Source organism: Chelonoidis abingdonii, chromosome 16 (assembly GCF_003597395.2).
Source record: "Chelonoidis abingdonii isolate Lonesome George chromosome 16, CheloAbing_2.0, whole genome shotgun sequence".
NCBI lineage: Eukaryota > Metazoa > Chordata > Testudines > Testudinidae > Chelonoidis > Chelonoidis abingdonii.
This window is the reverse complement of record NC_133784.1, coordinates 16,444,645-16,458,466: the sequence shown is the minus strand read 5'-3', so window position 1 is coordinate 16,458,466 and position 13,822 is coordinate 16,444,645. Positions and strand designations below refer to the sequence as shown.

Genomic DNA, 13,822 nt, shown 5'->3' with positions numbered 1-13,822 from the left:
CCTACACATCCACAGTACCTTATACACCCTGCTCTTTCCTATCCACATGGATATGCATCCAGCTCCCCACACTATTCACAGAAGACCTCCCCTCCCCCACCACTTAGATCAGGGAATGGTTCCAGCTGAGCATGGCTTCCCACTGCTACCCTAACACTGGGGGTACTATCAGCTAAGTGCTAGTTCTTACCTGCTTGCTCTTGTTCCCACTGTTCCTTCCTCCATCCCAGTGGGGCTAACCTGGCTCTCTCATTCTCTCCGAGCAGGTGTTTGACAGCAGGCCCGTGCTCAGCGTTTGCCTGAAGGTAAGTGAGAACTCAAGTTTGCAGAGAATGGCAGCCTGATAGTGGTCCTTCAGGAATTGTTCCCTCGGTGGGGTGGGGAACAGTTACAGAGCTCCTCCTCTCTATTAGGTCAGGCAGCAGATCTGCCTCTATCTCATGCCCAAATGCACTGGCTCTCTGCCCTCATTCGTGCCCAGACTGCCTAACAGCATGACTCCATTGGAGCTCCACTGCTAGTACTTCCCCGGCCTCTGCTGCCTGTAGAATTCCACACACATAACTACAGTAAGGGCTCACAGAGCAGCCGCAGGCAGTTTTCACACTGAGCCCAGAAGGCAGCAGTGTGTGTCCCTCCATTGCCCTCCCCTTTCCAGCTGGGACCTCATAGACTGGCTGCTTCATTGCTGTGTACTACTTATTGTTTCATTTTGTAGTCCTAGTAATATGATATAGCCCCGTGCATGACAGGAACTTTAATCACTAGCAAAAGGAAATGTCCCTGCCTCTAAAGCTACCAGATTTGTTTGCAGTTGGATTTCAGTGCAACTCCTCACAGGAAATGGAGATCCAAATCTAGTTCTTAAGTAGGAGAGAGCTGTGATGGACCTTTAGAAGAGATTGCCCTAAAAGAGAGGAACCATTTCCTGTTTACCTGAATTCCTTGCTAATGTGGAATTGCCCTTGGCTCACTCAAAGAGGAATTTAAAGTTTGGTTGGTGGAATAGCCAAATGCAATAAGAAAAATTGTGTGACGTATTTATTTATCATCTTTCTGCATTCACAGTACGGCCGCCTCTTTGTGGAAGCCTTCCTGAAGCTTGCCATGCCTCTCTTGGATTATAGCTTTAAAAAGCACAGGGTAAGAATTTCAGAGGCACAGACACTTGCCTGATATCCATTTGGAAGCTGAAGTAAGAGCAGAATGCAGCAGCCGGCTTCTTGAGTGCATTGCAGTAGTCCAATCTTGAGAGGACAAAAGCATGGATCATACTTACATAGTCTACATCCGAAAATAATGTTTGCAGCCTCCTGGGCAGTGCAGATTTGAGAAGAGCCATCTTCATCACTTCAGCTGTGTAGTCATCTAAATACAACTGGGGTTAAAGCAAGCCCCTCATTTGTGAACTTTGGTTACAAGTGATGGATTTATACACTCAATAGGCAGTTTTGAGGTGACCTATGTCATGTCCTCCAGCCCATTAGATCAAACGATGGGCTAGGAGACATGCATGCAGGCTGATACGGTAGCAGAGTGCTGTTGGTAGGTCAATAGGTGGCTTTTTGTGGTCTGTGCCAGGTGGAGTTAGAAGCTGGAGGTCACAAATTTCATGGCATGGATCTCTGTCGCTTGGCCTATGTCTGCTAGAGTGGAAAGTAATCTCCAGGCCAGACCTTTTTTCACACACACAGAATCCTCTGGCCTGGAAACTGATTGCTGGGACACCACATTCGCAGAGCACAGGAACAGCTGGAGCTTGCAGTGTTTTGACACCAAAGCAACCTAACAGCAGAGCCACAACCAGCACTTCCTCAGTCAGTCCTGGCTGGCTCCTTGTGTACCACATCAAGCAGCATCAGTAAGTGGCTCTGCTGGGGGAGATCATTAGACCACTGGCCTTAGGGTGCTGGCAGCAGACCTCCTGCCTGCTGCTGCTCCTCTCTCTTGCCTCCATCCCCAGACTGTGACTGTGGGGTTTAGTGGTGTGCTGATGCCCTAAGACCATTGAGTTGTACCCAGCATGACAGAGGGTTGGCCACCCCTTGCTGGAAATTCTTGCTGAACTAAGAGAGTGCCTCAGAGTAGTTGAGAGTTTGGCTGAAAATGATTAGTTCACATGCTGTGGTCTGCACCATGACTGTCTGGCCCACTGGAGAAAGTATGTTGATAGTTCCATAGTTGCCTAGAATTTGAGGCTTTCAAGGTATCATGAATAGGGCTGAGATGAAACCCAGATGCATATAAAAAAAATCATTTGGGCACCAAAAAATTGACATTTCCAGGGACTTCTGTGGCCATGCTGGATGTGATGTCTCAGTTGCCAGTCTCTGAGCAGTCTCTGGAAGGAGGGAGCACATTTGTGGTAAGTGCTAACGAACCAGACTCATCTGACATCAGCCTGTCTGTGCCTGATTAAACGCTTCTCCTGGAGCGTCCTCCCCAGGCTGCAGAGAACTAGGAAGCTCTGCTCCCTTGCTTCTGGAGGCAGGAGTGTGCTCTCTCTTTGCTCTCTCCTAGGCTGCCATATCTGAGACCCAGAGCACTTGGACAGTGTGAGTGTGCTCAGATGCCAGCTTTGAAGATCCTTAGGGTGCACAGTCCCCACTAGAAACTCTAGACAGGCCCCAAATTGCTACTTGTGGCTACCCAAACTTTTGAAGATGTTGGTCTCAGTCTCTGAGCTTGGTGGGGGCATTACAGACTACATGTTATTGCTGCCTGGGCTGCAATGTGGGGCTGGCTGCTCTGTGACTGCAATGGCATTTCAGCCAGTGGGTAAAGCTGCTTGTGAAAAGTGATTTCTCCGCCCCCAAGGCACATTGATCCTATAGGTGCTGGGTTCTCTGCTAGAGAATAGAGAACAGATTCAGCTCAAAATTTCTGGCTTTACTTGGCTGTTTTGCAGAGCTGTGGAACAGAGTGGTACCCATGATACGTCTGGTGAGCACATTCTCTTGTTGGTTATGAGACTATGCACAGAGTTCAGCTCCCTTATGGCTGTCGTGTCTTAACTTGTTGGGTATTTTTTGTGGAGTGGACAGAGTGTGTGTCTTTATTATCTCTGCAGCACTGGTAGGATGAATAGGAGAGCTGATATTCTTGCTTCCAAGTTATCCTTTGTGATGGGTAGTAAATTCTTATAGATTTGAAAATTCAGTACCAGAGACTCAGGGGTCCTTTTCATTACAGGAAGATGTGCAGAGTTTGCTGAAAACTTTACAGCTGAGCACCAGACAACTTCATCACATGTGTGGCCATTCAAAGGTAAGGGAGACTCTAGAGTCTACACTAGCTCTTGTATTTGCAAGGCCTTACTAATCTGTGTTGATTTCTGTGTGTGTCTGTCACCACTGCCTCCTCACATGGTGTCTCCAGGGGTCCCACACAGGACTCCTCTTCCCAGGAATGTGACCAAGATAAAGGTCCTGTCATGGTTGAAGTGTCCCAACAGCAATGCAGCTCTGGGTTCAATAAGCACAGACGGATGCCTACAAATTGTTCTGCACTCCCTTGTAGCTGTCCCAGAGAATATGCTTCCCAGGTTTACTTACCTGCTCGGTCTCCTCTGTTGTCAAGGCCCATTAGTCCGGGAGAGTATGCAGTTCCGTGGGCAAGTTAATGATATAAAGGTAGGGGAGGGTCATATGATTTATAAAAATCTACAGAATCATAAATTCAGTGGTCTCATCCTCTGTGGCCTGGCAAATGGGACTCATGCTCCCCAACAGCCCTCCCCAGCTCCAGGTCCTCCAGTTGGTAGAAATGTTGTTGATACAATGTCGTCAGAAATGGGCTGAGTTGGGTATCACTCAAAAGCCCTTTCTCCCACAAACACAATAGTACCAAACATGACAAACCTAGAACAATTCTATAGATATATATTCAAGAAAAAGTTTAAAAATCAGCGGTTGTTTAATTATACTTTAACACAGGGATTCATGGCTTACATAAAAAAGACACTGCTCTTTGGTAATGCTAGGGAAGTTAGATTTGGCATTTAGGACTGAAAACATTTATTCATCAAAGTCTTCATCAGTGTTGTCTCCGTCTAGAGCACCACTGCTAGACACAGGGACACACGGATCCTTGTCAGTGCTGCATTTGCACATCTCAGTACATGGCAGGCTGCTGGCCAAACATTTGCAGAGAGGTGAGCATCTGGTCTTTGCACACAAGCATTTGATTAGCTGAAGGATTGATTCAGGAGCACATAGTATTTCACACACAAGTATGATCAGTCTATCCTCCAAGACCAACTCATTCCTGACAAGGAAGGGTAGTTTTGGATGCACTCGATTATCCTGGAGCCATTTCACTGCTTGATAATTTGCCCTCTTAATAGCAGGTATAAATGCACCCCTTTTTGGTGGCAGTTTTTCTCCTGTTGTCTGCTTCTTGGCAAACATCCACTAACGTAGCTCTGCAAGTGTCATAATGTTGGTAAACTTGGCATATCAATGCCTCCAGTGAATTTATGACCAAATCAGTGACTGCCTCAACCATTCTGAGCACCTTCAGACTGAGGAGAGAGTTTATGGAGGCTGAATCCAGTGCCTTCCAATATGATAATTTGGCCTTTCCAGCCAGCCTTCCAGTGGTGTCACATCTTGAAAGGACTTGGAAACCTGGCAGTGCAGTGGCATTTAATGATCTGAGTGATAGGAAAACATTTCTGATCTGAAGCTGGGACTGCTCCCCATTAATACAGCCCTGATAGCAGACCATCACAGCAGCATGAAGCATACCTTTGCTATCTCCTGTATCTTCAGGGAAGTTTAAGTTATCCACAGCACAAAATATACACCTACGCTTGATGAGGTTTGGGGGAACGTTCATTCAGCTCCAAGAGGCAAAGAACACTGTTTGCAGTGGCAGCGTCAAGGCAGAGAACTCTGTAGTTGTAAGTGGCGCAGTCAAAGCTGCTGTGCAAAAGCTGCTTGAGTAATTTGCTGAATGTGTTTTGGAATGAATTGTTAAACCAACAACCACTTGTAGTAGTAGATTATACATGCACCTCATGGTTGTTGTGTATGTGTTGGAGACCTGTTTCATTCAAGTACTCATACATGTAGTAAAATAGCAGCCTTGTGCTCTGCTTTCTTACTGTCATACTTGCTGCTGCTGAAGTCACTAAAACCACCAAAGCACCACTTAAAGTAGTAATAGTATAGGTCACACACTGTTATTTTTTTCAGGTTTGGCATCAGCTATGGATCCCTGAAATGCTCAGGTACTGCAGAACAAAATGCTTTTCTGTAAAAAAAAATTTAGCAGCTGCAAACAGTCTCTTCATATTACTGTTGAGATTAGTGCTTCTACTTTTGATAGTGCCACTTCTTTTGCAGCTTTTAAGGATATGCTCTCTGATTCATTTCAGTGGATAGGATTGCCAAAAACTACATCCATATCCAGTGGTTCATCTTCAGTAAGTGCTTTAAGAGCCTTTCTGCTAACCATTTGCTCCTCTTCAATCCCATTCAAAGCACATATTTCTCTGCTCATAGCCTCTGTTTTGGACATCACCACCATTTTCCCATCTACTGGAGCAGTGGTTCTCAAAACAGTTCCACTGCTTGTTCAGGGAAAGCCCCTAGCAGGCCGGGCCAGTTTATTTACCTGCCACGTCCGCAGGTTCAACTGATCGCGGCTCCCACTGGCCGTGGTTCACTGCTCCAAGCCAATGGGGGCTGCAGGAAGGGCGGCCAGCACATCCCTCGGCCCACGCCGCTTCCCGCAGCCTCCATTGGTCTGGAGCGGTGAACTGCGGCCAGTGGGAGCTGCGATCGGCCGAACCTGTGGATGCGGCAGGTAAACAAACCGGTGCGGCCCACATGGAGCTTTCCCTGAAAAAGCAACGGAACGGCTTTGAGAACCACTGCACTAAAGCTCTGTGAAGCAATGAACTCCAGCTGAGTCTCAGTTTGCAGAAGTACAATCAATATTTGGTTATGTTGTGTTTATCTTTTGACACAATATATTATATGCATTCTTGGTGTAGCACTCAGTGTGGTGATATCCAGTATTATCAATGTTCTCTCTAAGAGTGACTGCTTCATATAGTTTCACACCTCTCTCAAGTGTTGAAACTGTGCTTAAGGGTATGGCTTCTGACTTACTGAAGAAGCAGGTGTTCTTCTCGAAATGCTTGCCAGAGCTGGCACTTGTTCCAGCACATTCCGCTTTTTTCTGATGCTCAGTGTGCTTCCTCACCAACCTTCCAAATTCATGTTATGGGCCCACTTCTTATAGCACATAAGGTGCCACCAAATGTTGTGTTTAGCCAGGTCCACTGCAGTAGTATTCTCCAAAGATTCCACTGCTAGTCACTATTCTTTGTCTCCCCACTGATGCCTAAAAATGATTAAGACCAAAGTAAAAACAAGGATTTTGTAATAAATTAGTCTGGGAATGTAATTAATTATGTTATGTAATGTATGTTATGTAGCTGTGTGCCTACTGTTTGGGGATGGATTCCAGTAATTTCTGGCCCAGTACTGATGTCTTAACCAGTGCCTCGTTACCACTCTTGGCATAATAAACAAAGCTGATAATCAATATCACTGGACCGCTTTTTTGCTGATGATAGCAAATCAGCTTGAAGCACTCCTTCCATTTATAGAAATCTGTAACATTAAAAAAAACTAATCAGGTGTCCTTTTCTGAGCATTAACTGATAAAACAGACTATCTGCCAAGGGACACAGCTTAACTTGCGAGGGCTGCGTGTTTGGCATGCCTGTTGTACTATGCTTTCATAAAACGTTGGTTTTTAAACATTTTTTCCAATATCTATCTACAGAATTGTTCTAGGTTTGTCATGTTTAGTACCATTATGTTCATGGCAGAAGGAGCTTTCAATGATACCCAACTCGACCCATTTCCAACAACGTTGTATTATCAAAATTTCAACCAACTGGAGGACCTGGAGCTGGGAGCCAGGTGGATGGGGCAGCAAGTTCCCCATGCCATGCCACAGAGGCTGTCACTATTGAAATTATGATTCTGTAGATCTTTATGAATCAGATGACACTTCCCTTACCTTTCTATAACTAACTTGCCTTAGATAGAGATTTTATTATATTAAGCTTGCAGACTATATTACCTACCACCATGAGGTTTTGCACTGGGACTCCAGGACCTAGGCTAGCTACTTCTCCCACTCCTTCCCACTGTAGGCTTATTCATTATGCACAGCCTCCTAGGTATCCTCCAAGCTGCTGATTGTGACAGCAGCCACCCTCAAGCATTGAAAGATCCAGGTCACTCCCTAACTCAGCTATTGATCAGCTAGACCATCAGCAGCACAAGAGATTCCAATGCCTTCCCTCCTCAGGCTTTGTCACCAGTGAAGAACAGAGTTCTGGACCCTTCACAGCAACTGGCACATCTGGGGCTTCCTTTAGTAGGGCGGAAGTGATTGTGCTTCCTGCAAAGCATCATCTGTCAAAGGCTAAGGACGTGAGGAGGACTAAGCTCAGAGGTCCTGCAGCCACTGGGAATTATGGCTTCCATTATAGGACCCTGGGCATAGGAACATGCTTGACCTCTATGCTCTCCCTGTTCATAGAATCATAGACTTTAAGGTCAGAAGGGACCATTATAATCATCTAGTCTGACCTCATGCATAACGCAGGCTACAGAATCTCACCCACCCACTCCTGTATCAAACCTGTGTCTGAGCCACTGAAGTCCTCAAATCATGGTTTAAAGTTGTCAAGATGCAGAGAATATTTCTGCAAGTGACCCGTGCCCCATGCTGCAGAGAAAGGCGAAACCCCCTCACGGCCTCTGCCAATCTGCCCTGGAGGAAAATTCCTTCCCAACCCCAAATATGGCGATCAGCTAAACCCTGAGCATGTGGGCAAGACTCACCAGCCAGACACCCAGGAAAGAATTATCTGTAGTAACTCAGATCCCACCCCATCTAACATCCCATCACAAGCCATTGGGCATATTTACCGCTAATAGTCAAAGACCAATCTCATTATACCATCCCCTCCATAAACTTATCAAGCTTAGTCTTGAAGCCAGGTATGTCTTTTGCCTCCACTACTCCCCTTGGAAGGCTGTTCCAGAACTTCACTCCTCTGATGGTTAGAAACCTTCATCTAATTTCAAGTCTAAACTTCCTGATAGCCAGTTTATATCCATTTGTTCTTGTGTCCACATTGGGACTGAGCTTAAATAATTCCTCTCTCTCTCCCTGGTATTTATTCTTCTGATATATCTGTTCTCTCAACGGAGCCTGCAGGAAGGTGACTACAAGAACAGAATTGGTTTGGATGCAGCCTCGTGTTTCCCTGAGATGGTGGCATAGCCCTCACTCCCTCCCCGATGGAGAGGAGTGACCCAAGAGATCCCAGCACATGGTTATCTCTGTAGATACTAGTGGAAAAGTATGAGGAACAGCCTTCCTGTCTCATTTGGGCCAGGGACTGTGAACAGAAATCACGATGTCAGCTCTAGCCTACATTAACAAGATGAGACACAAGAAGCAGATCTCCAGCCAAGGAGACAAAAAAACATCTTCCTCTGGGCAGAATCTCACCTGCTTGGCATCTTGCTTAGGAGACGGATTAGCTCAACCAGCAGGATCTCCTGTAGGGAATGCTTCCACTTCAAGCAAGTAATTCATCTGATTTGTTCAGCGGGAGGTGTCCCAGCCCTCTGTTCATTGTAGAGCGTGGCTCTCAGGTAAATCAGTTCTGCAGCCATCACAGAGAGGTCAAGGTAGGGCAGAGGACAATTTTCCCATCCATAGTGGTCCCTTGCTCTGGAGTGGGGAGGGAGGCCACTCCACCTCACTACACATCAGAGACCAATCCATGTCTTGACTTCTACCCCACACCGAGCTCCTCTGCCTATCCCAGTGCTGGCAGAGGAGCAGAGAAGATTCAGTTGCCTCAGACTGACTGACTGCCCAGAATCTGGTACATTGATGTTCCTGTCCCAGGAAAATCCCATTGCTCATTGCTCTGGCTGTCCCATGGCCCCTGGCAGGTTCTGCTTGAAGGTCTGGTGCTGGAAGGTCTATTTTAGCAGAGGAAGAAGAGTAACAGCGGAGTGGATGGCCCTAACTGTGCCTTTAAAGACCATGTTTGCATCTCTTTTGAGGAAACTAATAACAGCATCAGCATTCTCTTCAGTTTTTCTCTTCGGTACCTGACCGTTACAAGCTTAACTCCAGCCTAGTGAAATGTTTTACCAGGAAATTTCCTTAGGTTTTTAACCCATGTGAGAATGCTTGGAGCCAGGACAATAGGAAGAGTTTTATATCACTGCTACAGGCCCCTGGCTGAGTAGATGGGTTCCAGCAGAAACTGGGCCCTCCACAGAACTGAACAGATTAAAGGGGAATGAGTTGGATTTGTGTATGGGAGTTACTGGCTGGACAGGGACATTTGGGCTCACTTGACCTTTCTCCATATTGGACAGGAATTTTGGGTTGCTCAGAGGAGTAATTTTGTCTCCTCTTGAGTAAAAGGCTAAAATAAGGTTGCAAAGATTTTTAATCTTTTTTTTATATAAATCAGGCTTAAAAGTGTTTGGGGCTAGAGATGGCAGCATTCTCCTCGGACTATTCCAGCCACACAAGATCCCTGGTTGCTTTTGCATCTCTTCTTTACACCAAGATGCCTCACTGCATAGATTTTAAATAACAGGAGAAGCTAAACAAGAATTAGGTGCAATTTCACTGTGTTTTTGTGTCCCATAGATTCACCAAGACTTAGGATTGACCAACCACGTGCCTTTATTGAAAAAGTCCCTGGAGCAATTTGTATACCGAGTAAAAGCCATGTTGGCCTTCAACCACTGTCAGGAAGCATTCTGGGTGGGCATCCTCAAAAACAGGGACCTGCAGGTAAGGATCACAGCACTACCAGTCCTGTGAAGTGAGTCCCCCCACACTTTTTTTTTGCTTTAGATTCTGTCACAGCTCAGGGAAATTGCACCTGTATTCCCTCTCCATGGTCCAGCATGGGCACCCACTCTCAGGCTTCCAGCTCCCCAGCCATCACCTCTCTTGGCTGAAGACCCGCATCTCTCTCCCACTTGACCAGGATATTTCCAGGCCACACACTCCTGTGCCTACACTGTGAGTTCCCCAGCAAGGCAGACTGGCTAAACATGCTTACGTTGCCTTCTCCTCAGAGATTATAAACAGTGTAATTTCCCACAGTGAAGTTACCATACAGCTCTTTCCAAGCAAGCATGTTTAATCCTAAGGAGAAAGCGTTACAGAGAAAACATTAAAAACAATAAAAGAACCTACATGCATTAGGAAACATTCCTTCCTATCTGCAAACCGTACGACAGGCCGATCTGCTGACTTTGATGCCAAATCCTTGTTGAGGTTGGGATGATTTCTGGTAAGAGTCTGACATTTACTGATAAATAATGACCTACTAGGACAGAAACAGAGTAGATGTGCCCACAACAAAATTGCTATTGGCCATCTAAAAATAATTGTTTGTATTAAGTTAAACAAAAGCATTACTCAGCGTGGAAAAGTGACTCTAAAAAACCTAATGGTATGATTAGGTATTGAGTGTCTCTCGACTCCAGATCGAATACCGTATGCTCAGATTACAAAGAAAACAATGTTTTGTTTCCTAATGTCCAGCCCTGCAACTCAGCCTGGAAACTGTGACTCAAGTTACATCTTGTACATCATCATAATCATCAGTAAGATGAAGTATACATTTACTTTAGTCATCAAAGTCAGCAGATCGGCCTTTCATATAGTTTGCAGATAGGAAGGAATCATTCTTGCATGGTCGCTTTTCAGAGTAAAACTGCACCTTAAATACACTTAAAAACTAAAATATAAATTCTAAGTGTAAATGTTTTCAATCAATAAAATGAATTATTTGTAAGTGTATTATATTAATATGTTTATGCTCATCGTTTAGTGAGCATGCCTCCACTTTGTTCACTGAACACCAACTAGCTTATGTAGTCAGGGCCAGATTCTGATCTGACTTTTACCAGGCTAAATCCAGAGTAATTTCAATAATGTTAGCATATAGAATTTGACCCCGAATGAAGCAGGAGTTCTGTAGACCCCTATGTCATTCACTGTTTACTCCTGCCCTCTTGGCTGTGCACTGAATGAGACAGCGGTCTTGCAGAACTGTAGTATATGACCAAGTCATTCAGATACTGTGATGTAATAACTCTGCCCCTGGTGTTTTTGAGTTAAGATTGTACAGGAAGTCTTAACTTTTTGGTATTTGCTGAATTCTGAGTGCTTCACTGTAACATTAATATTCTCCTGCCAGTTTTTTGTATTGAAGTCAGTGACAGAAAGACACTGCTCTCACAAGCCTTTCCCCTTGCAACTGGTCTTCACCAACAGTAGTGTTACTAGAAAGAACCCAGAGTCATGTAAGGCCCTATTCATTTTAAAAAATGAGAGTTACTTTTGGTTTAACTGTCTGCACTACAAGCATGCTTTTTCAGGGAAATATCAGTGGGTGTCTGCATTTTTAGTGGAATTGATGCTGTATATTTTTGCACTAGTTCTTTAAGTTGAGAGAGCATACATTTTTTACTGATCCTCACTTGGATGAAATTCAGAGGTCCTTGTGCACCACTTCACTGCTATTCTGCAGGCTGGGATGGGGAATAACTGGTGCACAGGGTTGTTTGGGGCCCCATGCACCAAGAAATGCTATCCAGAGACAAGAACAAATGGACAGTTTTTATTTTTGCAATATTTGACATTTAGGGGTCCTGACTGCCCCTTGCCTTTTCCCTTCTTTCTGATGGCTGGCACTTCGACTTGCAAAAAGGACAAGGGGCAGTTGGGGGCCCCAAAACTGCCAAACCTCATTTCATATTAAAAAAAAAAAAAAAAAGAGGTCAAGCCTGACCATTTTCTTTCCCCACCCCCACTGCAATGAAGCAGGGCGGGGCGCGGCAGCTCATCTCGGCAGAGAAATCTTATTTGCAATCAAATGCAGTGCGTTTCTGTTCCAGCAGGGGTTGCTATTGCTGCTCCATGCATGAATTTGCCTCATAAAGTATTTACCACATTTACTTTAGGGAGAAGAGATCCTGTCTCAGGATTCTGAAGAGAATGACCCAGGGGAGGGAGTTTCCCAGCTCCCCAGAGAAGATCCTGCTGAGGTATTTCTGTACACGGCAGCAGTGCCTATTGCTTTTATGGTTCCTGAGCATCCCTGGTGGTATTTCAGTTGAGTTACACTTGTGATGATCTTTGTGTCTGCTCTCTCTGCAGGGCAGGAGCAGAGACCATCTCTCTCACTTGTTCAGCTCCATGACAGCATTTTCTCCTCACCGTATTACAGTCCTGCTGCCTACTTAAAAAAATCTGCTTAAAAAAAAATGCAGACAGCAAAGCCCTTGGGTTTTCTTGACTGAATTAATAACCTGAATGCTGCAAGCACAATCAGTCTTGTTGCTATTCTCACCAAATGCAGTTTTTTCTTAAACATTTGCTATTTTGAGTTCAAGATGAGGCATGGCCTCTTGGTAGAGTGAGAAGGCCCTGTGCCACAGTAGGTAAATCAATAGGGAGTGCTCTGCTTTTCTTCAGATGAGCTGGGCAGAGGCTGGGGGTACATCCTGGACTGAAGTTAAGCTAAAGAAAGTCCAGATGAACCAAAACTGGGACCCCAAATCAACCAGCCTATTTCCTTTTCTGGCTACAGGGAAGCAAAGACACTCCAGCTCCCTCTTGTGTCCGTTGGAATGGGAAGAATACTGGTGTCCCCTGGTAGTCATTAAAGTGAAAGCTGGATATGCCTTATTAGGCCCCATTTTATCCCTCTTCCTACTGCGCTGGTAAGGGCAGGATTGTTCCCTACAGCACACTTCCAGAGGCAGCTAGTGGGTAGCTCCACCCACTTGCTTCTGTAGGCAGGAGCGCAGACTCCCACCAGCCCCTCTTAAGGGCCGTTTCCCAGTCACCAGCTGCTTGTGCCCTTTTCTTACACATACACACTTTTTTTTTTCTCTGCCTGTTTCCCCACCTTTGGCCTGAGTGATCCTGCTGCTTAGGACAGTGGTTTCTCTGTCTCTCTGCCATCCCTGGAAGAGAGAGGCCTGCGCCTTTGCTGGTGTCCTGCTGTAGTGGCTTTCCCCAGCAGCGCTCTCAAGCAGTCCTCTCAAGCTGCAGAGCATGAGCTCCAACCAAACCTTGTTGACAACATAGATTTCACAGCCAGTGTGATCATCTATTCTGACCTCCTGTAACATACAGGGAAAATATAGGAAACTGCCCCACAATAATTCCTAGAGCAGATATTTTAGAAAAAACAACCAATCTTGAGTTTAAAATTGTCACTGATAGAGAATGACTCCAATTACAATGAATTACTCTCACTGTTCATAGAATCATAGAGTATCAGAGTTGGAAGGGACCTCAGGAGGTCATCTAGTCCAACCACTGCTCAAAGCAGGACCAATCCCCAACTAAATCATCCCAGCCAGGGCTTTGTCAAGCCTGACCTTAAAAACCTCTAAGGAAGGAGATTCCACCCACCTCCCTAGGTAACCCATTCCAGTGCTTCATCACCCTCCTAGTGAAAAAGTTTCTCCTAATAACCAACCTAAATCTTCCCCACTGCAACTTGAGACCATTACTCCTTGTTCTGTCATCTGCTACCACTGAGAACAGTCTAGATTCATTCTTTTTGGAACCCCCTTCAGGTAGTTGAAAGCAGCTATCAAATCCCCCCTCATTCTTCTCTTCTCCAGACTAAACAATCCCAGTTCCCTCAGCCTCTCCTCAGAAGTCATGTGCTCCAGCCCCCTAATCATTTTTGTTGCCCTCCGCTGGACTCTTTCCAATT

At 45.4% G+C, this 13,822-nt stretch overlaps 1 protein-coding gene across 1 annotated transcript in view; it reads left to right on the top strand.

Moving 5' to 3' along the window:
- The window catches only part of FANCD2 (FA complementation group D2), a 154,420-nt gene that overhangs the window by 138,739 nt on the left and 1,859 nt on the right, over nucleotides 1-13,822 (top strand). The window contains 5 exon segments of the mRNA XM_075073058.1: nucleotides 267-305; nucleotides 1,069-1,143; nucleotides 3,193-3,267; nucleotides 9,718-9,864; nucleotides 12,051-12,134. Coding sequence (XP_074929159.1) covers nucleotides 267-305; nucleotides 1,069-1,143; nucleotides 3,193-3,267; nucleotides 9,718-9,864; nucleotides 12,051-12,134 — 420 coding nt within the window.